The sequence below is a fragment of the Diorhabda carinulata genome, chromosome 9 (assembly GCF_026250575.1).
Source record: "Diorhabda carinulata isolate Delta chromosome 9, icDioCari1.1, whole genome shotgun sequence".
In the NCBI taxonomy this organism is placed as follows: Eukaryota; Metazoa; Arthropoda; class Insecta; order Coleoptera; family Chrysomelidae; genus Diorhabda; species Diorhabda carinulata.
Window position 1 is genome coordinate 17074265 of NC_079468.1, and position 25709 is coordinate 17099973.

The 25709-nt window shown below is 32.6% G+C and overlaps 1 protein-coding gene across 8 annotated transcripts in view; it reads right to left on the reverse strand.

Moving 5' to 3' along the window:
- Positions 1 to 25709, reverse strand: part of LOC130898193 (kalirin) — a 372700-nt gene that overhangs the window by 54303 nt on the left and 292688 nt on the right. For all 8 annotated transcript variants that reach the window (XR_009059842.1, XR_009059843.1, XR_009059844.1 and 5 more), the window contains one exon: positions 5052 to 5303. Coding sequence is in view for 4 of the 8 variants with exons in the window: in XM_057807288.1 (XP_057663271.1) it covers positions 5052 to 5303 (252 nt within the window). In the remaining 4 variants the exon portion in view is untranslated. The remainder of the gene's footprint in view (positions 1 to 5051; positions 5304 to 25709) is intronic.

A 25709-nucleotide genomic window follows, 5' to 3' on the forward strand; every position in this document is an offset into this window, starting at 1 on the left:
AAGTAGAGATTGCGTCAAAATTATATTTGGATATGAAAGTCAGATTGGTAAGCGTCAAATGCTGGGATTGATAAAACTTTGTTTAATCAAACTGTCAACGTTATGTTAATAAATATATTGAATATCCTATTTATAAAATTTGTTCAATATTTGAGTTTACTTTATTCATTTCTGTCACGTGTGTTTATGAATAAATATACAGGGTACGGCATTAGTACAATTAGTTGTTGAAACCCACATGTTTTCACTATACGAGGTGTGGCTATTAAGTAAAGAGATTAGCCCTGCTACAGAAAAAGTACGCATGTGCCTAAAACTAGCGAGTGTCAGCTGTTTATCCTAAAGCCTATGACTTTAGACAAACTAATGTAGCTCTGGCCTTCGTTTGTATTGAAGGGATTTTTTATTTTGCCGTAAAAATAATCGAAGTAAATGTAGAGCAACGGATTGTTATGAAATTTCACTTGAAACTTGGAAAAACTGCAGCTAAAACTTATAATTTGTTGAAAGAAGTGTATGGAAATGAGTGTTTGTCGCATCCACGTATTTTTTAATTGATTTAAGCGTTTTCAAGATGGTCTAGAAGATGTTGAAGACTATTCACGTCCGGGTCGTCCTTCTACGTCCGTCGGCTGAGTATTCGTGCGATTGCTGAATCTATAGGAAGCGACAAAGAATGAGAGCGGCAAATTTTAACGTGTGCAAAAAGTATGTGCAAAATTGGTGCCTAAATCCTCACATTTGAATAATAAGAAGATCGCAAAGATCTCTGTGCAACTTCTATTTCTTTCCTGAGGTTAAATCTGCATTAAAAAGAACAAGATTTGACTCTGTTGACGTTATGAAAGAAGAAGCAGTGCGAGTCCTGAAGGAACTGACAGAAAAAGACTTCCTGCACTGTTTCGAAGAATGGAAGATTCGCATGGAGCGATGTGGGGATAGAGGAGGGATCTATATTGAAGGTCATTATAAAAAAATATGCATATCAAAATAAAATATTTTATACCACCAGTCTCGTTATCTAATAGCGACACCATGTATTTTGATATGTACAGTAACCAAACTTATATTTTACAAACAGAATCTTCTGTATAGTTCTACATTTTAGGCTGTTTTCTTTATTACCGTTTCTATAATATAGGGTTTAACAATATTACGAAAGTAGGTTAAAAGGTTTTAACAGTTTTACTCGTATATTAAGCAATTTCAACACCTGTAGTTTTATAGACAATCGATTTAAAAATCTACTTACACCTGGAGACATCTTAATATAACCTATTTCTGTTCAAAGTTATTGAGATTTGGAAAAACATTTTTAGATACAGGGTTAATGGAAACTCCGATTTATTCAGCATACTTTATATCTGGATGTTCATTTCTAGATCATTCGTGGTTTTTACCGACAATTATAAATTAGATCAAATAATATAGTGTTGACCTAAACAGACTTTTGACAAAGGAGAAAAACCATTTGAAATTATATTATTGGACTCCACTTAAAAGAAGAAATGTATATATCCTAAAACGTTTTCCTCATTTCAGTACATTACAGCTCGGCTAATAAAAAAACTAGCCATGGGTGGGAAATATATTTTAACAAAAGCGGAAAAACGTTTATGAAAAATAATGAGATGTGTTACTTCGCGCTGTTGTAGATCCTCAAGACAAAATCGTAAATGTGTGGAAAAGGATCTAAAGTGAAATTCTGAATTTTTTATGGGTTCTTCGTCTCAACTGGTTCAAATTTCTTGGGGTCGTGCTGAGTACATTCGTTCTTGTATGTAACCACAAAAGAAAATAGCCAAGGGGGTTAGATAAGTAATTCTTGGTACTACTATTCCCGTAAAAATTATTCTAGTGACTTCTTTCGAAAGGTGAGGTGGCGCTATCCTGATGAAACCAAGTTTTCTCATCTATTGAAATAAAATTATCAAGTTGTGATATTAGATAATGGAAAATAAAAAGTCTGCCGAGTCCAGAGGCGCTCACTTCAGTTTATACCGTCACATTGGAAGAATGTGTTTCCTTGTGGCGGTATTCAGAGTAAATGCGTACAAAGCAAAAGAATGAAAAGTTATGTTACACCTAGAATCACTCAGTTAAATGCAAATTACGTAATTAAATTTCCGGATGCATTCTTTCAACAATGTACTGTGTCGCAGCGGAAATAAGGTCATAAGAAAATGGAAGAGTTTGAAAGGGAATTCATGGAGAGGTAACCTATGATAAGAATGGTTAATGAAATAATTATAAACATTAACGGCATTCATATATTACTTTTCACAATTATATTAATTTGCAGTAGTTTTAGTGAATAAAATATCTGCCTTTACTTTGAATTAAGGAAGGTGAACTGTCAGTCTCTGAAGACGATAGCTTGGTTTTCGAAACGCGCGTCAGACAGTGTAATTGTAAGTGTAAACAGTGTGTTCAGTACAGGATATTCTATTTGAAAATATTTGATTGGTTTTCTATGTCCAATTGATTGACGTTGTATGATTAAGAACAGTTGAAAATAATTGCAATTTCATGTAATGTGGTATTCTCTAGTAGTTCCTCGCCTAACTTTTTGTTTTGTATCAATGACTAGCGCTATCGGAGCACGTTCGATTTTTTTCCATTTCGTAGAAAAAGTGTTGGACACACTGTATGTTTGAATTATATCATAATGTTTTACGTGAGAAATTGATATAATTAAATCAATAAAGATCATCGTGTCTTTTTTGTATTAGAAACAGTGAGGTAATTAACTCGGCCAACTTAGCACTTTATATGTGAAAGTTCATTAGACCAATTATATCCTCTAAAAGATCTAAAATTGTCCATAAACGGTCATTTGGTCAATAATTTTATATTAAGATTTAAAGCTTTTCAAGGTCATTGAGATATGTTAGCACCTAGTTCGTGAAAAAACATAAAAACTTGCACCTAAGAGCGATTATGAAGCATTCGCTGATAATTGGCCAGCTTATGTAAATATTTGGTCCTTTTAATATAAAAAATAATGATATAAGCTGTCTTTGTTATAACAAGAGGGCCGGTTAAAGATTATAGAAACCTAAATCGTGTCGATAAATTTCTAAAAATTGGAACAGTGGTCATTTAGGCACTGCTCTTCGCTATGAACCAGACGAAGTGAGGAAAATTGTCTAGCCCTTATAGTAGGAACGTTGCTAATGGATTCAGCACTGTGGAAAACTTGACCAAACTCCTGCTGAAGTTGAAAACATATTTATTATCCGGGGAAATGATGAATATTTTCCGTCTGTTGAATATTTCTGTATTTTTTCTGACAATGATGCAACATTCATTCATTTCGTTCTTTATATATCGAATCTATTTGTCGTCTTAATAAAATTACTAATAAACTTCTCGATCCAGCTCTGCGATAGCACAATAAGATGGGTTATCGACAGTTGTGGTTGATAAACATTTTGAGCGATTGGATTAAATACACAGATACATATATCAATATAATGATAAACATTCTCAACCAAAACCGCTCCTATGGTATTTTCAAATTCTTCAATGTTATTTTACGGTTTGCAATATCATCAATAAATAAAATACTAGGCGGACATAAACTTCTTAATTTTGAGATACCAAATTTTTAACAAATACATTTAATTTGGAGTAAATTCGACTTCTATTTTCTTGGACTTTAGTGTCGAGTAAAAAAGTGTCTGATGAAAATAAGACAGGGGAATATTATTATTTTCTAAAAGTTGTAGTACCCCTAGAGTTTATTAATTTAATTTAGTTATTGCAGGATAACTAGTAAAAAGTGTCATCCATCATAAAAAATGTAGTTTTATAAAAGTTTTAAAAAAATATGCCCTAACCACATATTAACGATTTCGTCATGAAAATCAGATTTTGTTTTTTATTTAAAAAAATAACCAAAGGGTCAAATTTGCTATAAGTTAAACGTGAATTTTGATACTTTCTGAACGTTCTGAAAAAACGACAGGGCCCCTATTTTCAGGTTATATTCCGTACGGATGCCACGCCAATAAAAAAAAAAGAAAAATCACAAGTAACACCTTATTGTTACAATAATACTTCAAGCTACCCTTTATCGTAAGTTTTAAGTTTCAAAGTTGTACTTAAATAAGAAAAGTACCTACTTACTTCGAAATGACCTCGTCCCATAGGGATACTTAAAAAAATTTATTTGGTGCAGTAATAATAGTGTGTATTCATTTTGGTACAATACAATATTTATAACGACCCTTTGTCAATACAGGCTTCGACATCCTGACAAAAAATACGACGCGACGCAACAGGATGGTAAAAGAAAACAACGTGGCGTGGATGCTGCTGTAAATTGGCGGACGAAACTCGATAGGCGCTGGTGACGTAAGCAAGCAAGCAAGCATTTTTTAAAATCAGCGCTATTATGAGTAGGTACTAGAGGGTGCGGTAAATTGCGAAATTTATGTTATGTTTATTTATGCCCAATCATTTCGACAACGGTTTCAGATCTATTGTCATATGAATGAACGTCTTCATTAAGACATATGTCCGTTTAGACTATGGATTTCTCTTCTATTTGGAAATTGTTCAATAAATTAGAGTTCAATAGTTCCGAACCACCATGAAGATGTTTATGTTAAAATTTTAGAAATTTATTTTAACCGGCCCAAAGCATGCGCAATACACCAACTTATGCCAATTTTTCTCAGTATTAAATTAAAGATGGAATCTTTATATAAGCTCCCCAATCATCAGCGAATGCTTCTCAATTAGATAAATTTCTCAATAACCTCGAAAAACTGTAAACTTAAAAAAATTTCTGACCTATTATGACGGGATTTCAGATGGTATAATTGGTTCATAGAAATTCCACAGATCTCCAAATGAAAAATAATAAAAATATTATAGAACGTATATTTAAAGGGTGAAAATAGAAACATTATTTCTCACCGATGTATAAAAGGATGGTTAACTTTAGATATAAACGGAATTCAAAGTATCAAATCTCAATTATCTACACTTAGAAGCTCCACTGAAACAATGTTTTACAAAAAACGAGTTAAAGCTCAACTTACCCTTTTACAAGGATTCTCTTCGATTTCGGGAACACCAGGAACTCCAGGGGGAGGTGATGTCACCAAAATTGGTTCCTGAATTGGTTTCATGGGCGGTGGTAGTTCAAATTCTTCATCGGCTTCATCAGTTACCCCACTGCCGTTCGCCAATTCTGCACCAAGAGATTTAACACCCTTCAAGGTATGTGTGGATCGTTCTTCTTCCTCTTCACCTTCTGACACTGAGGGCTTATTGCCCATTTCGGATGGCACCTGAAAAGAAAAATCAAACGATGACATACAAACGAAGAAATCGTGAAAGACTATTTATTCAAAAAATAATTCATATAAAATAAGAATTGGGAAAAACTGAATATTTTATATAAATTCTGTAACTATCAGAAAATTGTCTACAGTGAAGTAGTTAACGAAAATAAGATGAATGGATGAATGTATTGAAACAATCAGTGAAAAGTTTAAGCCTGTTTGGGCTTCTCAGTTGGCCGCTATAGTCGTTCAAATTGACATTGTTGTCTTCTTCTTCCTAACCTAACCTAACCAATAGGACCAGGTCCTATTTAATCCTGTACGTTTGACCCTCTTCCTGGATCTTCCTGAGAAGCTGAACTCCAGTTCCCGTACCACCTCTTTTGTGGTCTGCCTACTGGTCTGCGTGTGTTCGGTCTCTGAGTTTTAGCCCACTTTGACCATCTGTCTTCTGGCATTCTTTCTACGTGATCCCTCCAGAATCTTTTTCGTACCCTGACCCATCTCACCACATCCTGAACGCTCAATTCTTCTCTTATGTCATCACTCCTTATTCGGTCCCTGAGGGTGATTCCCTTGAAGGTTCGTAGTATTTTCTGGTTGTGGTTCTCATTATTCTTTTTGTTGTTGATGTCTCGGCTCTGGTTTCTGAGGCATATGTGAGAATAGGTCTCACACACGTCTTATAGATTCTGGTCTTGCTCTGTGAGCTCATCGCTTTGTTTCTCCACACTGTATCTTTCAGACAACCGATGACTTTTAATGCTTTCATCGCTTGTGTTGGGTTGAGCTAAGTCTTCTCCCTGCCGAATACTCGTTGGTACTTATAGTCTACTTATAGTCTATGTTGTTTTTCTCAAGAATCCTAATCACGACTCCAGTGATATTTTTCAAATAAAATATTCGTGCTGGTTACTATATTAACCTAATACGAGGTGTAATCAAAAGTATGGTGAATTATTTTAACAAAAAACAACGTGAAAAGATTACATAACATTTGAATTAATATCCTTCAACCTTGTATAGGGCAGTGGTTGATTGAGCAGTTACAATCACAATAAGGGTCATTCTAGATAAACTATATCAACAATAGTGGCCTTTACCGATATACTACCTAGCTACGAAGCAAGAGTAGCAAATTGAAATAAGTGTGAGGTGGTTTATTTTTCAACCACAGTTGCTTTAATAATGTTGTGGAAAGTGTTTATGTGGGTCTTTTATTTTCACATGTTATTTGGAATATTTTTATACAAAAATGTTTATGGGTTCATGATTAACAAACTCATATAACAGTTTACATTATATGAATTAGGTCAAACATAATAGTGGCTTTTTATTTTGAAAAATCTAAGCTTCTCTATAATAACTTCTTGTGGATTGTTCGTATCATCCGCATTTGTAATTGAATCTACAGATATATCTAATTTTTTGCATAAGGGGTTAGAAATTTATAAAAAGCTATGAAATAAGGTGTTTCTTTTTCCCTTATCTGGCCGAAACTGAAAAAATAACATATAATGAAGAAATAAATTCAGACGCAGAAGGTGATAGATTTGCAGATGATAAATTGCCATCTCGTATCGCAATTCTGTCTTGTTTATCACGCAGAACCAATAATACAGATTCTATAATAGCTCAACTTCAGGCTTTCGAATAACACAACTTATCAAAGTTGTGATGACTCTGAATCCAAACTGATTTCATTCCGAACAAATATACAACTTTATAAGAGAAATTTCTAACGTTGAATCCGTAACTAGTAGCATTCTTCTTTCGGAATGGCTTTCATCTGCTCCATTTCAATGTCAAGAATGATGTCAAATATTTTTCCTTTTAGCACATTGTTTATTTTCGGAAAAAAAGTGGCATGACTCTAAACCTGATAAGTATTGTTATGATGAAAATGGAAGTCGTTAGCACTATGCTCTCAAATCGTAAATTGCCTCTACTACAACTACATAATCCTTAGAAGTTATTGTCTTCAGAGACCGACGTCAGGCAGTGTAATTGTGGGTGGCAGTGAATGGTGTGTTCGGTATATGTTTCAATATTTTTAAAAGAACCATCCATGTATCACGTACGTCTTTGGTATCAAATAGTTGGGGAAACATTTTCGAGATATCCAATGATAATTTACAAATAAAACATGTGTCTAATTAGAGTAGATGTTTTGAATAACGCAGAATAAAACAGGACTGGTTTGCAATGAAAAACCTTTATGAATTACCTACCATTTCATTGTTAAATCCGTACTAGATACTAGACAGTTTAACATGAACTATGGCTTTTTCAAAGTCAATTGGTATACATATGGTACAAATAGTTCAATAAAATGTTTCCAAATATATTGCTTTCGAGCAATATTACATTTTCACTGAAATATATACTCCTAATATTTCTTGAAAACTATACTTTTAAAAACATTAGCCAAAAGCTGTAATATTTTATGTTTACCTAGCAACGATCAAATTTCAGCGATAATACTGCACTAGTGCCAAATTTTCTAGGATTAATAAACATCATTTGGTTTTTTTAAAAATTGTCCAGTAGGACGAAATGAAATTTCAAAGTGGATAAGAGATGCAGCGGAAGCTATAGGTATTGACACGAAAAGAATAAAAGTGACAAATCACTCGAACCGTGCTGCGGCAGTTACTCAGCTTGCCAAGGTTGGGGTTTCAGAAAATCAAATTATGAAGGTTACCGGACACTCAAATCAGGCCTCGATAAAGAGTTACCTCCAAGTAAATAGTGAACACCACGAGGAAATTGTACAAAAAATGCGAAATGACAGTAGCGAAGTAACAATAAGAAGTGGTGGAAGCAGCATAGAAACACCATCGTCAGGTGGTGTTTTGGACTAACCATCTTTTTTCTGTTAACCTATGACTCCCTCCTTGCGCTGTCTTAGAAAAAATAGGATTATAAGCTATGCGTCCTGTAGGGTTGCCGTAGTTGTCAAATTCTTCTTCAAAGTAACTCAAAAGGCAATTACATGCTTCTCCTCCTCTCCACGCCAGTTCATATGAAGCAATATGAAAGAACTTGCGTTGAAGTCCGTCCGGAGTCGACTCGTCCCAAATGGCACACATTTTATCAATATCTTGTCCTGATAAGCTAGATGCACTTGTTTTTCTTTTTTCAGGACACTTTTGCAACTGCTTCCTTTTTGCGTCTCTCGCAGTTCTGGCGCATTCAAACGTTACATCTTTAAAAGGATCGAAAATAATGTTAAACTCTTCATAACATTTTTGTTGCAAAATTTTCGCTACTGTATTCCAAAGTGTTTTGACAACACCTTCTTTATATTCTTCCCCATCACTACGTCTCATGTTGAAAGCGAAATCTTTTAGAATTACGGCCAGTTGTGCGACAGAAGTTTCCTTGTTCAAAGTGTATTTTCGTTCATCACAAAATTGTTGAAACTGTCGCCACGCAGAATCTCTCGACTTTTTCGTATTCAGTGGAGTTAGTTTATCCACTGCGGCGTCTATTACTTGCGTGGAATTCTGCCCAAAACGTAAACTCATTTTGAAATATTTTTTCACGAACAAAACTGTTGTCAATAAGTTACCGTAGATACCAATTCAATGCCAATATGATGATCGTCAACTACGGTATAATTTAAAGAATAACAAATTTTAAACACAGAATTAAGTTTATTTTAAATTAAATTTTTCTCAGGAAAGAGTCTGCCAAAATGCCCTCTCGTGCATGTCAAATTGTCTCATAATTAAATTATCGACAATTAGACATGCACTCGGGACATTAATATTGAAAATTTGTTACGGGAAACACCGGGCACAAAGCCCAACGACTAAGCAAACTTTTTGCGCATAGACCATTAGATATTTCAAAATTTATCAACATTCTTTCCCTTATTGGTTCTAGTGAAGATCATAGGGATGGTACATACAATTTCATCAGTATCATATTCAGAAAGCATCGATTTTCTCACTTTATAATTTCCACGTCTGAAAGGTGATCGTAAAATATCAATTTTTTTAACATTTTCTTCGGTGGTGTTTTTAGTCCTTTGATTTGATCCTTTTTACCAGTTATGTCGCTATATACGGAGAAAAACTGAAAAATAAGTTATTTTTACCACTGTTTCCGCTAGTATTCTTCGCAGTTGTATTCTCCATGGTTTGAAGGAGATAACTGACGTCTTATTTGACAGAAACTGTTGAAAATGTCCATCAATCACGTCAAATATTTAGGTACATTGTTTGACAAAACTATCAAACAAGCTTGCACACTTTTGTCAACAACAGATTTGGTCTTTAGAACGTATCGTTTCCAAGCCATATCAAGAGTAAAAAGCTGAGTATGCTTCGCTTATCGATTCTTGAATCAAAAGAAAAATTAAATAAGGTAAATAAAAATGATTCTAAACATATGAAATGTACCTACCTCAAATATAAAATGGTTAATATCATCCCTTAAAAGTATGTACTAGTGCAAATATTTTCAGGTGTAAATTTTTAATGCTTATTTCAATCAATTATAGTGGCTAAAGTGAAGTTTTTTAATGAAAATAGAACATCAGATGCAAAAAAATATATCCAAGTCAATATTTCTAGTTTGATAATGATTTGAGGTGTTTAAATACTACAAATCAAATTTGTGTATATTGCGGATTTACTCACACACAAACAAACAACGAAGCAAATGAGCTCAAGCTACAAAAGAGGAACTCTGAAATTGGCGAAGATCTTGGTCAGATCGATTTCCAAGCTAAATTGGTCCAAGAAAAAGAATCGACCCACTTGTTACAATTTTTCAAAGGAAAATTATCGATTTTCAAAAGACGAGAAATAAAATTAGGTAAGATCTTTCATTGAGAATGTAACATGATTATTGAAGGAGAAGCAGCACACACTGAAATTTTGATTCGGTAAATTTTCCAGATCTGGAGTGATATCACCATGACATCCAGTTAATTGTTCAGGCAAAGTGAACTTGTTGTTATTTTATAAGTGATACAAGTATATACAACAATAGAATTGAGCTCTCTGTAAATGCAGAAAAAATTGGATGTAACTGTAAGTCGGAGTGAGGCAAGATTTGAGTTGACGCGCCGATTCTTAAAAACATGTTACTGCAATTTTTGTTCTATTGATTATTGATTTAATTAGAATTAACTTAAAAACAAGGAAATATTATTTATACTCCACTACAGTTAGTAGTGGAGTTAGTATAGTTAGTAGGGGAAGAGCTAGTGCCTAATTTTATCTGGTCATTTAAAAAGTCACCAAATTTTCTACAGTAAATTCTCTATACCTACTGAGAATGAAAAGCCACTTCTGTCAGCCCTGTGTGGCCGGGGTAGACTACCCTAAAATTTTAAGGAGGGTAATAAATGAGATTTATTTTAGTTAAAGTATCAGTCATAAAATTTTAGGAAATCACTTTCGACAGAACGCTATAAATATTTATAAAAAAAATTCATTTTTGTCATTCCATCAGTATTCAAATTTCAACACAAAAGATAACATAAATAAACAAATAATAATATACAATGCCAGAACGAAATTCCATCACCAACGGTCTGCCAGAGCGAAAAATGTGTCCATGCGAGTGCAAGTAAGACAGTAATATGGAAAGCTGCGAATTATAGTGAAAGCGCTTATTAGAACTGAGTATAAAAAAAAAGTCTATACCATACGAGTCTGAAGTATTATATAATGAAGTAGGCAAATCAACACTCCTAGAAATATACCTCACGACACGACACTTTTTTAAGTAGTAAATTGTATTTACACGTATATATTGTTAATATTTAACAAAAAAAATTTTTTTGCGACACTTCAGTATAAAATATTTATTCTGATAGCAAGATTGACGCAGGAGTAAAACTGAAATGCACTCTAAAAATGTTCGTAAACGACTACTGAGCTTTTGAATCGTAAACAACACCCCAAACCATTATAGGATCCCTAGTTTATATATATATATATATATATATATATATATATATATATATATATATATATATATACCTGTGTTAGGACCTTCGAAATGTAAAGTAAGAAATATAAAAGTACTTCACAGATACAGGTAACAGCAATAGCCTTTCTACCAATTGTTACTCCTAACAGAAAAGAAAAGAATACCTAGAATATATCCTTGTTAATGACCTGCGTCAAATGTACAGAAAAATCTTTCAAAAGTTATGTTTAAATAATATTAAGAAAAATCTGTTGCATTGTGTATCATTTTTAATCTAGGTCTAAATCCACAGATGTCCAAAAAGCGCTCTCACTCCAACCTGCAGGTTTCCATTCGCACGGACACGTTTTTAGGATAGTCTACCCGGAGCACACAGGGCTACCAGAAGTGGCTTGTAATTTTTAGTACATGAAATTGGCTCTTGGTTTATAGTTTTGCACTAACAGCAACTCTGTATCAAAATATAAGCAATCACAAGCTTCAAGAGCTAATTGAAATGAAAAATAAAACTAATAAGAACCTTTTGAGTTATTATTACTAAGAAAAGTTAATGGTTGGTAGAAAAGTATCCCGATGTAGAAGTAATACAAAACTTTATTGTAAAAAGTCTGTTCAAAGCACATGAAACACTAGACCGAATAATCGTAAATGTGCAATGAAGTATCAAATTACAATAAGTGATTTAGAATAATGCACCTAACTGATAATTGTTAACGCATCAAAGATATTAATATCTACAAAGTTCATCGCTTCTCCTTCGCAATTGTAAGAATCTCTAAATTGAAGTTACAAAAAACACAGATTCAATAGGTAGGTTTTGGAACTCGTGCGCTAACTTGCTTTATTAAAAACCTCATGGAAAATACATTTTTTATCACAGTTCAGATCACGGAATTTTTAAAAAAAGAAACAACCTAACCAAAAACACATAGCCACTTTCGCACATATACAACTTACATTTCTGAGCACAGCCGATAACCTTCTTATAAATTTTTTTCGCATGTTAAACACTGTACATATAGTAACGAAACTGGAGGAAGACTAAACAAATTATACAGGAAGTTATGGTTTGTTCCGAGCTATCATTATGAATTCGACAATAATCAGTGTGGTTTATTCCCATGTCGTAGTAGTAGGAACTGATCTGACTCATTAAAGAAACCATTATGTTGACAGAAACTAATGTAGTACGAGGGTTGTCTAAAAAGTTTCCGATCTCAAACTGAAGATATCAATACTTGCGCATACGTTGAGAAATTTTCGCTAAAATTTACAAATAGGACAAATTGAGTATGGAGTTGTCATTAAATATTTGTTTTTGAAAGGCAATACGCTTCCACGTTTGAAAGAAGAGTTAGTGCCATTCCACATGGAGCGTATGGCCAGGACGAATAAGTAAGTACCATATATTTCTATGAGTTCTTTCACACGAAGTTGGTATGGTCAAGTACCATATATTTTCACATGAGAACTGATTGTCACTCGCTTATGCCCTGTTGTAGGTTGTCTGCACATGGTTTTTGCGTATCAATTCGAATAATAACGATAATAAATATAAAATTGATACGGAATTATTAACATGCATTGTTCAAAACAAAATTTGTATATAGAATGCCATACAAAAATAGAGATATGATTTAGTGTTGCTTTTATTTACTATTAGAAAAAGTCTGTTACAGATGAAACTGATAGCCTTTTTCTTTCAGATAATCTCGAAAATGATTTGATCAACATTCGAAAATAATTTGAAAATTTCATTTCGTCTCCCTGTATTTTAAAATATGAAGTGAGAAAGGCGCCTATTAAAATCCTTTCGCTAACGATAGGATGATACACTCATAATATTTTTTCTTTCAACTTTCTTTTCAACAATTGAAAAGGCTACAATGTTACTGACCGTACAACGACATGTGAATGATGTACGTAGCGTATGGTAATAAGGAGCATATGTTCTATATGAAACGGCAATTAAACACTGTGTATGGAGACTCTGCACATAATTTACGACCGTGATATTTTCGCATCTGAAATCAAATATGGATTATTGACGACAATAGATCGGGCGGTCAAAAACTGCAACAAAAAAGTTCACCAAATGATACTGAACTATCGTCGGATGAAGATTACAAAAATAAAAGATGTTATCGGCATATTAAGAGAAAGCATTTGCGATTTTGTCCACGCATTGGACAGCGCATTCAAATTAACATCTCACAAGCATTATTGACGCGGTTTAAGCAAATTGCGTCTGATTTTTGCGAAGACGGTGGATTGCAAAGGGCGAACCTTGTAACGTACCATTCGGCTTGTTACGTTCTTCTCTAAACCTTTTGAATATTCATTTGTCCACGTATTGTGGCATAGTAGTCACTATTTCAACTCTAACATTTGATTTAATTAATTTGTTATCGACATCCCACTCTACCCTACTCCCTCCTCTACACTATCTTATCTACACTACATCTATCAAAGTAAATTTTCGTAAATTTTATTCCTCATATTCGCTTTCAAGTTTTTTTTAGCTTTTTTTATTGGATTTCCTTTTGTTTTAAGCAAATTTTATATGATAGTTTTCATATAAATTCGTATTTTCTATTTATTTTGGAAACAGAACGAATAGAATAGAACAGATTTCTGTTTGATAATATTTTGGAAATTATAAATTCAGTTTTTTTATATGTTAGAACATAAGTTCTTTTTGTTCAAATCTATTCGTTCTACTCGTTCCTTCTCCAATAATTTCCATCTGTGTTTCCGGTTCCTTCATTATTTTATTTTTTTTCTTGTAGTTCTACAGCGGCCAGGCTGCATAAAAAAATAGAATGAAGAAGGAATCGGGAACACAGATGGAAATTACTGAAGAAAGAACAGATTTGAACAAAAGGAGCTAACATATGTTCTAACATATAGAAAAAACTGAATTTATATTTCTTAAAATATAACCAAACAGGCATCTGTTCTATTCTATTCGTTCTGTTCCCCAAATAAATAGAAAATACGAATTTATATGAAAATTATCATATAAAATTTGCTTAGAACAAATTTTTATGAGCACAATAAAAAAGCAGATAAACTTACCAGCGAATATGGAGAATAAAATAACAAATTTACTAAAATAGGAAGAGGAGTGGGAGCTCGATAACAAATTAATTTCTTAAAAAACTCGAATGTTGGAATAAATAAATCCAAAATGACTAGTGTAACTTGAAATATTCTTGGGGTTGTTCTCATCGACTATTATCAATAAGGTAAAGCAATAACAGGAGAATATTACGTATTATTGCTTGATAGAAAGTTCAAAAAAGCGATCGCATTTAGAAAAAAAAGAAAGTACTTTTCCATCCTCTCACACTTTAGTGATGGCTTAATCACGAATTACACTTCGATTTGGTTGATCACCCACCAGATCTGGCTACCAGCGTACCAGAGACTTTTCAGTCAACCCTCGTAATTATCAACCGAATACGTAATAATGAAAAATTCAAGGTGATCAGAAATTATCCTGTAAAACGTTAAGTACAGATATAAGCAGTTATTTTATTTCCGTTTAACGTAATTTACCTATATCCAAAAATTCTTTGAAAGTGACGCTGTTAAAATAGTTTATTAATCATATTTCAGAAACACCGCCTCATTTTATACGCCTGGAATGATAAATTGTTCACAATAAACGTTTTTTAATGTAGTTACAAAATTAAGAAAAAATGTGATTTTGGTCGATTTTATTACTATGTTAAATCCATTTCAGTTCTATTTTTCATAAAAATTACGACCAATAACTAAATTAACTTTACTATATTTTATAACGTATAAAATTATTAGAAATGAAAAAAAGAATTAAGGAAAAGGGGAATAGTGAATTTAAACAACGAATTAGTAAATTGTTGATACTTATAAATCCAAAATAAACAAATTTAAGTTGCTTTAATATTTTTAACCTCGACTCTTTCTATTATAATAATTCTCTCAACAAGAATGACGTTAAAGTGGGTTTATACAGGCACGTACAAAATAAAAATAGGAATTGAAATAAAAAAATTGATACTTATACAACAATAAAATAATTATTTTTGTTAATGGTAATTAAGAAACATCATTTTCAGCTCTGTTAATGTACATTTCGTGTTTAGTAAGAAAAATTTTTGATTTTTCTAGACGTTTGGATGTTTGATTCTTTTAATTTTTCACCATTTTATAAACAGAAAGTAATCAGAAGGAGCCAGTTCAGGTGGATATAGCGGATGAGGTAATTTTTCTGTAACCGCGTAATTTCGGTCAGTTATCGTTTTTTTTTTTAAATAACGTTTAAACTTTTGTTACGCCAAACAAAGTATGAAAGTTATTGAAATCTTGGAGTGGACGTTATTGTTTTTCAAAATATTCTCTATCGAGATCAATATACTTTTGCAAGCGTTTAAACCAAATGTCGAAGCATTTTATCCATTCTGATTAAGGGATACCTCCAAAACATGTGATTTGAACGCATCAACAGCTTCTTCAGGTGTAGAAAAACGTTGAACTCGCAATTTATTTTTGATCTGCGGTCGTAGCACAACAATTATTTTATATTTTAAGAAGTCAAGATGCTGTTTATGCAAACTTAGTGTTTCTCATTAGATGTTTGTTTTCAATCTAAATATAACTATGTTTTTGTTAAACAACGGAAGGGTTAAACCAACTCATTCGACAAGTCAAGAAGACCTTTACAACTATTTAATCAATTATCATCAACAACAATTATTTTGTACTTTATATTTTAACAAGTCAAGATGCTGTTTTTATGAAATCAATATTTCTCATAAAATATCTGATTTCAAACTAAATGCAGCTATTTTTTTGTATATTGATATAAATACAAGCCATATTCATTCAACAAGTCAGTATAAACTAAGAAGTAGTTCTATCCGCATTATTATTGTTACAAAAATAGAATTTAGTATAGTGAAATCGTTTATAATTTTAAACACTTGATTTGGTTACACTATTTATTAAAAATAGTGTAACCAAATCAAGTGTCCTTTTTCCTCCTCACATGATATAATGATTATTAGTAACAATAAATGAGTACAAAAATTATTGGTCTAGAATTTGATTGCTTAATGTAATTTAAAATAATGACCGTTCGAAAACAAGTTCCATTACGAATTTACGATTTTCTGGCTAATCTGCTCCTAGATAGTCTCTTTTTAACGTCCAATTGTAATCGGCATAACCGCTAGGGTTCCATTTGCATTTGATAACGCTTTTTCATCTGTGTTATGGCCTGATGAAACCTTTCTATCATCGCTCACAGTTGCCAAATCCTCAAAAATGAATCTTGAATGACATGTTGCAACCCAATGCTCAATAGGTAAACAACAAACTCCATGTACTTCTCATTTTTATGATACTCTAGACAATCGGCGACAAAGTTTTCCAAATATATTCATAGTCGTTTTTCTAGATCGTTTATTTCCTTTGAAGAACGAGTATTTAAAATTTTGTGGTTACATACAAAATCACAAAATAGTAATATAAACGTTCAATATTGGATTTTATTACCACTTACAAAGAATTTTATTGCAATACAAAATAATCGTTAAGATATGAAGATCAAACTTGGCACATACTAAACAGCAGTTGAACTCAATTATCCAATAAACATAAAATCATTCACACGAATACTTAACAACTTTATATTTATAAGAACTTGTGGAAAGATTGAGAAATGAAATAATTATGTACAATTTGAACAACAAAAACGGAAAAAACTATGGGTCATGTCTATAAAAAAAAGTATATCTTTTACAGGTAAACAGTGTTCACGTAGTATAAGTTGTCTAGGCCGGCAACACGATGTGTACTATTGAAAAACGAGTTGAAGATAATATAGTGAAATTTACTTTAAAACTTGTTCAGCTCGACTGAAATCTGGTCCAAAGCGCTCTCCAAATGTTAACAGGTATATAAATACAATCTTAAAAGTTTTTAGAAAATCTTTGGTAACATAACTACATTCAGTTATGTACGATGTGTTTCTAAATAGGTTAAACGACGTTCGATTCCAATTTTTATATTTAAGGATTTGCCGTGCCTAATAAAAGTTTAATTAATAACATAATTTAAGTTTCGAATAATCAAGTATGCTTCCGAAATTTGCTTTTTTATCGGGAAAGATTGTTTAGAACCAACATCTGGGCCCATATACCAGTTGTCCATTTTATTATAATAAAAAATTCGCACATAGATTTTATGAACTGTAATTAGCGATAATTTAATAAAAGTGAGTTGAAAGATTGTTTTCAAGTTCTCGATCGAACTGCGTATGTTGTTTTTTTCAATATGGAATATTTCCTTTATAAACTATTTGTTTTACCCTTCCCCATGTAAAAAACTCTTATTTTAAGGTCTGGGGATCTAGCATGTCACACTCATTCTCCTGAACCATCTCTCACCAAAATCATAATTCAACGAATCCTTTGTGTAAAATGAATAGGGTGGCAGTGATGTGAACGAAATGAATCTATGCAATATTTAAAGGACGTTCGTTAATAAATATTTGCTGAATTTGTACGTATTATGGTTGATTTAATGTTTCTTCAATAAAGAAAGGTCCGATGAGTCGTAGGTTGTATGATACGGCACACCAACAATTCATTTTTTAAAATGCTGCGTTCTTGCTTTAATTGCGTAATGGGGATTGTCATCTTTTCCAATATCGACACTGTGTTAGAAGTAGTTTCGTCAAAAAACTCATTAATTCATGAAAATTTGTTTTTTTAATCAGTTTTCCTAAAGAATAACAAAACTGCAATCGCCTTGCTTCGTCACTTTCTAACAGTCTTATAAAAGCGGTTTGCCAGAGGCTGCGGGACGGAGCGGGCGCCGCGTGTGTGTAGCGCACAATACACTCATTAACAAAATGGATAAAAGGTAGTAAGTACCAGGACTTAGGAAATTACTATTAAGAAAAAAAATCATTGTAAATTGTATCTTCAGCGTTACTGGTTAGCGTTTGTACGCGACAGTATAAAATGACGTCCTCGTTGCTATTCGCAGCGATCTCGTTGCGAATTCGCTGCACGTGAGCGGCGTGATCGTTGCGCGCTCGCTCCGCGTGGAAGACGCCCAAAAGTATGATAAGGCCCTTAAAGTGTGACAAATTTTGACGACCTTGTACAGATAAATTCTGTTTGCTTCATAAATTCTCAGTAAATGTGTTTTACTTATGATTAGATTTCTGAGTGACATTTTGAGACATACATCTATTGAATTTAAAGCAACTAAAGTACCTGCAACAGTTTCATCATAAGATTTTGTATCTTTCTTCTTATAATGAATGCTTCCTGTTGTAATATCTTGGTAAAACTCCAAGTAGTACTGTTGTTCATTTTGGCTGTATGTTGTATTTAAAAACAGTAGTGCTTCAGTTCATTTTAACAGATTAATATTGTTATGGATAAAACTTTGATTTTCCATGGCAATCGGTTATAAATATTAGTCTCTGATTCGTAAAATAAACAATAAAAAATTATAGCCGACCGATGATTTTACAGTATGCCATGGGATCCTAAACCTTAATTTCACTTATATCAATAACTTTTTGTCATATTTGTCACATAAAGGGCACTTTATTGTAGAGAAAAATAGGTTTTTCAGAATTTCCAAACAATTAATTCCTCCAAATTAAAATTATATTAGAAATTAGTCTTTCACCAAGCAGGGCAGGGTTCTAAAAAATGAAAAAATTTAAATCGAGAAAAAGTTTCACCCACCCTAGAACACGATATAAATGATTTTAAAAGAATATTATTAGGCTAGAAAGATATACATGTTATACCAACAATCAAAGAATTAACGACAAAACCAATATCTAATATGGTCATACAAATTTGTGTAACATTCTCTCTCAAATTGGTTTTAAATATTGTTACGAACTCGTCAACTGGTATAGACAGTGAAACCTGTCCTGTTCCAATATATTGTCGAAGTTAAAGTTTTGTGGACAAGCCGGATATTTCCTAGACTATTTATATCACATGTTTCTTATATGCTTTTTCTTAAAAATTTTTGTGACCTATTTGCATTATGTTAAGACTATTTTTGTACACACAATTTGTAAGAAGGACTTTCTGTTTGTTTACAACAAATTAGAGATTTTCAGGAAATCAAAGATTCTGGAAAGTATATGAAGCAGGTCTCCAACAGTAGAAAAGAACTAAAAAAATTATTTAACATCACGACGGTGAATTTAAATAAATTAGATGAGTGAATATTAAAATAATGTTTTGAGGGCTATTGTTAATGGTAGCCGAATACCACTTGTATTAATTCGAGGTAGTTTCATAGCTAAAAGTTATGTTGATGATGGTCTACAAACCACTTTAATAACTTATTTAAATGGGTGATCACACGTATATTTTCAGTAAGACTTCCACCGGAAGACCGAAGATAAACTGAAACTTACTAACTGTACCTAAATATATATACTAAATTTTGTCGCCAATGATTCTCTATCCGCGAGAAACAATTCCAGCAGGAAAATTACCTCGGCGGAAAATTTCACATTCACTTCGTTACTACTGAACTTATATCAGAATTTTTCTCCCAGGAAGAGGTTGATTCATTTGGTACATATAGGTAGGTCAGGTTTACCTTCAGTCTCTGAAGACGATTACTTGATTATCGAAACGCATGTCAATATAAAAGTGAATTATGTCGAGTTAGTAGTAAACAGTATGTTCAGTACGGATATAGTTTCCAGCAATTTAAACTTATTAAAGGTTATTCAGCTACTGTGTATTCGAATACATTATTTTTTTTCTGATTACACGAATAAGATTCCTTGCAAATATTTAATTACCAAAAGATCAATATCGGTAAATAATTCCTTCTAATTTTACTTAGCATGAATCATAAGACTATTTTAAGCTTTAAAGAAAACTAAATTACTCAACAAAATCCAAATTAGTATATATCTCATTAGAATCTGTCAATCTTTTTTTTTGAAATATTATAAGGAATTCTTAAACATAACATATGCCGAATTGACACTTAATTTCAGTTATTCATTTCATTAAATACAAATCAAAAGCCATTTGTTTTAATTGAATTTTTTTTGTGTTTATGGATTTACAATTAAAATACTATATTTTTTAAAATAATTTTCGACGCTTCTAAAAGCCACCGAGTGAAAATTTAAATTATCTAATAATAAAATATAAAAAGTGGACTGTAATGACAATAATGAGACATCACTAATAAATTCAAGTTCACGTAACTCAAAGAAGAATAGCTAGAAGTTGAGAATAATACCAGAAACAGCATGAACTTATATGGACGTGGGCGAAGTCCCATCAGCGTTTCTGTTGCTTCAAAAGTCCCCTTATACCGTGCGTGTAATTTTTTTATGAAAATTGATAGTTCAAAACTATAGAAATTGAAAAGGCGAGATTTGCGTGATTTGCAAATCCGGAAAAATGTTTAAAAAAAATAATTATTGGTAAATAATAATTGGTTTGGAACTACCAAATTTCATAAAAAAATTACATGTACGGTATGAGGGGCCTTTTTAGATTGACAGCTCCTGGACTAATTGATAATATTGATTGATAGTGTCGGGAACGATTCCAGTGGTAGAACAATGAATTTATTACAATTGAAGAATGTTTTATTGAAGCACATTGATGGGTCTGATTGTCGCTCTTAATTGCCCGTCTAATCGAGCGGTTGACAATCGTTCGGACTAATGGATACTTCGTTGAGCACCGTGGACTCTAAAAACATCTCGGATAAAGTCTTTGTAGTGCTGTTAATAGCACAATAATGTGTAGTTTTTCCATGCCTGGCCAAAATACTGCTAATAATCTATCAAAATTGTTTCTATTCAGTCGAAATTCTTGTTATCAACTGGTTCAGTAAATATTATTGGTAGGGTTCACACCAGCAATGAAAATTTAGTGGTCCAAAAGGACCACCTAAGTTATGATTTAGTGGCCCAAAAATATAACGTGGTAGACAAAAGTAAAAAAATTAACATATGTTATGCTACACACACTTTTATACATATTTTTACGGCATATATAAATTCTTTTGTGCAAAAACAGCACTGTAAATATAAAACATAGGTTTTATATTTATATTTTGGGCGACAAATTTGTCGTCGATGTGTATGATTTTGGCGACATTTCTTGATGATTTGGCGACAATTGTCGTTATGTCGCCATGCTGGCGTGAACCCTAATTATTGGGTATCAGTTTATACCACACTTTCGACAAGCGTCTATTCCTTTTATCTTTTATCTTGAATTTTTAATCGATATTGGAAACCATACTTCACAAACAATAAACGACTCGAGAGATCCCCTGTGCAACTAACCATTGATAAAACATTGGAGTGTTTATTGATCGCAATAGTCAATATAATTGGCCATCTCGGGGGCACTCATGATCTACCCAACTAATATTTCTTATTAAACATGCTTTACATGAAGTAATGTGTAATGTATCGTCTTTCGTCAATATAACGGCCTTGGTCTTGACGGTAGTTAGAAAAAACGTGCAATTGCATTTAATTTTTGCGAAGCTCTAAGCAAACATTTTTATGTGTATAAAGTTTTTTTGAGCATGAATGCAATCAGTAACCTATTGTAAAATCTTGCAAGGCTACGTTAAGTGCTGTGCCTGGAGGCGAGGGCTTCACTTGCTACGCCACTTTTCAGTACTAAAGAATGCAATACAAATACAAATACAAATAATTTGGTGTCTTCTATATATGCCATTTTTGTATACTCAACGTTAAAATTTCAAAAGCATGATGTGATTAGCCAATTTCAGATTTCGCTTCTACGTAAAAAATCACATGATAGAAACAAGTTCACATATATTAGTGATAATCATTAATTACGGATTAAACTTGGTAATTTAGAATATTGCTCCACATGGTATATTCTCCAAAGATTTGAAAAAATAAAATAAGAATCGTTCAAAAAAAAACTTCTCGTTCTAATTACGCATATTTTGTTAATTACTTGAGATACTAGATTTTTGGGAAGGACAATGGTCATATATTATGATGAATATTTTTATATCTACTTATTTTTTTTTAAATATTAATACTAATAAAACAATTACTATACCTTAAAAACCCTAATCAGCGGAAAATACCATTTCAAACTATTAAAAAATAAACATTCAAACAGTAATAACACACTTATAGGATTACGAATGAATTATGTTTCGGCTTTTGAAATCGAGAATTCAATTATTCACTTTATTTTCACATCACAAGTACATTTAAACGTTTAAATAAATAAATAATGATGCTAATATTTCTACCCGACCCACGCCGTATAGGGTTTTATTCTTTATGTGTAATGTATGGCCTGGTGATTGTTAGGTAACTAGTTAAAAATTTATAGTTTGATCTAACCGGGAGGATACTGAATTATGGTTTGGCCTTGTTATCGCGTCTGTTCATCGGAGGCATTCGGAGACCATTAATAGCATCTTATAGTATCCGCATGCTGTATTATTTAGGTATCTATCAGCGAAAAAATTACGATTTGTTTATGATTATTATTTAATGGGTTAATGCTTGAAATATTTGGGACACGAGCATTGGATATTATCTCGAACGAAACTTTAAAAACTTTGTTTATACGCAAGCATATATACATAAATACAACTAAAATTATTTAAAAATTGCTGAACAAGCTATTCCTTGAATCAGATTTACCGTTTTATAAGTACTGGACTTTCGTTTCTATTCTGTTTTCAAAAATGTTCTGCTTTGCAGTATTGGATCAAAAGGAGGGCTAGTTTTCAGTGCCGCAAATAGCCTTTTCTGCGCCCAGTGCGACCTTCTATAACTACGTCCTTGTTTATTCAGATATTATAAGTATCCTAGATAGAGCAATACTTTATTACACGTAGGGCGATAGAATAAAGCACAAGGACCTTGGTGTTAGTGGACCAATTATCTAATATTTTGGAAAAAAAATCTAAATGAACTGATGTGAGCAAACAAGCAGACCATCTATTTAAGTAGACCCTTCGTCTTTTATACCACCCAATGTGTCTCACTGACTAAAACTCAAAAGCAAGTTCACTATTGCAAATGCGTTGCTCATCCTGAGGCTCAAGATTTAATTTTTGGGCCACTTTGGTCTTCATACGTCTATTATAAAATAACACCCTGCGCTACTTGTTATTGTTGTTTTGAATAAGGAAGGTAGCATAATATAAATTGCGTCTGAGTATGATTTGGTAAAGAAACGTTCATTCGAAAATATTGGCAAAGATTATCACAACTTCATAATACACAAATGAATGAGACCACAAATGAAATGAACATGTCATACCGTCAAAAACCGCGACCGTCAAATTGACGGCATATGATGTTTATAATAATGTAATAAAAATATTAGAGGTTTGTGAACTAAATTAGAAATTTTAATTATTGTTTTTAGTCATATCTATTTTATTTACATAGAACATTTAAGACAGTAAATATTCTATAAGACTTGTTTTACGCATCAACAGCAAGCAGAATTTTGGCAAATAGTGCATATTTCACTTTTTTTACATATCGAATTAATTTTGCGTTGACGTCTTTTTTATGTAGAAGGCTGTTCTTAAGTAAAAACTATAATATTATCTGAACAAAAAATAGTAATTGAACCTTATAATTAGGGCGCACACCATCTTTAGATTCATAAGGAAAGACGTCACACAGATATTTGCTCTCAACATCCACTAATAATCGGTCTGTGCGGATCGGCGGCCGCGAGTTGGTGTGTCCGCATAAACTCTCGCAACTTGGCTCTAAACACTAAACACTAAATACAAATACGCTCGTGCGCTGCAAAAAAAATTAAGCGCGAAGTTGTGTCTAATTTAACAGACGTTTTTAATGATGATGATACTGGCATATAGGTACGTATGTGTTGGAGCAATCAGGAGCAAACCGAAAAAATAATAGTCCTGCTTGGTCTGGCCATTCTTGCGCCCCCCAGAGTCCCGGGGAGGATGCAAGTGAAGAGAGTACTGTACCCGAATATGTTTTACAGTTATGCGACAACCATTGTGCTGGTAGATGTCTTTTGTACTTTTTAACGTCGAAACAATTTTTATTTCCTCACATTTTAATACTTGTTTTATTATTATATTAGTACAGATCTGTAGGCCAGGGGCGGCTTATATGAATTTTTCAATCAATTTTTTATTAAAAAGATACTGTTTGTTTGACTCGATAAAATTTATGGTTTAGGAGGTATGCAGATCTTTAGATATATAGAAATATTTACAAGAGGTATTAAAACACAAACATTTCTAATTGCACTGCATACTGTCGAACATCGTGTTACTTACATAAGGAAAAAATTGAAATGTAGAAAAATTTAGTTGGTTAGCCTACAATTAATCAAATAAAAACTACAATGAATGTTCGAAGTGTGCACCTTGCACTTCTACACACTTCCGGGGTCTACGAAGGATATTTCTTTAAATTCAGAAGAGCATCCCAAGATTCTACTTTATAGCGTCACAATGGAAGTTTATTCTATGGATCATTTCGGTCCTTGCGATTACCGGTGTTGCATATACCAAGCTTTCAAGATATCCCCAAACAAATGAATCCATTGTATTTAAATCCGGGGAAAGTGGTGGCCGTGCAAATGGATTTCCCCGACCAATCCACCTATTAGCAAAAATGTCATCAATATGATTTTTTACATTATTTGGGAAGTGAAGAGAGGCTCCATCGTTGATAAATCACGAGGCTTCATCGTACATGAACCCCATGTCACATGTCTCTGCGAATGTTTAGAGGAATATCTCATAACATGAGTGGGAAATCATTTTGGAGAAATTCTAAGTATCAGTGACCACCACATTTTAACACATGTTAAAATGTGATCTTTTCTTAAAATTGTACCGTGCGGTAAATATCTTGGGCAATACTCTCCTTGCTTTATTCACATTTCCACGAGTTCGTTATTAAGATCATTTTATCAGGGATGGACCAATATGTTCAATGAACGAAATAAATTGTAAAATCGATTCGATTCAATTCAATTAAAAAGGCGATCACCCCAAAATTAGTGAAGACATCTTTTGGTGAAATTATAAATTTATGTTTTTTGTAGCGCCACCTATTAATGATAGGTTCAAGTTTGGTTTAATAGTTCTATGAAAATATATGTCAAATACAAAGTAAATGAATTAATCCATGTGATATTAAATATTTCACCAATTTTTTCTTCGAGTCTTGTATTGTCATTAAAAGTGAGAATTTATGAGAAAGTCAATCGGTTAATTAAAAATAAGTGAAAATTTAATTAGAAAATTTCCTCTAAACATGCAAACAACAAAAAGAAAAATTCACAGAGTGAGTTAAATAACTTTTTAGAAGTGACAGTCGCTGTAAAACTGAAAATTGGCCGGCGAAAATGTGCAAGAATAACAATAAACTAATATTTG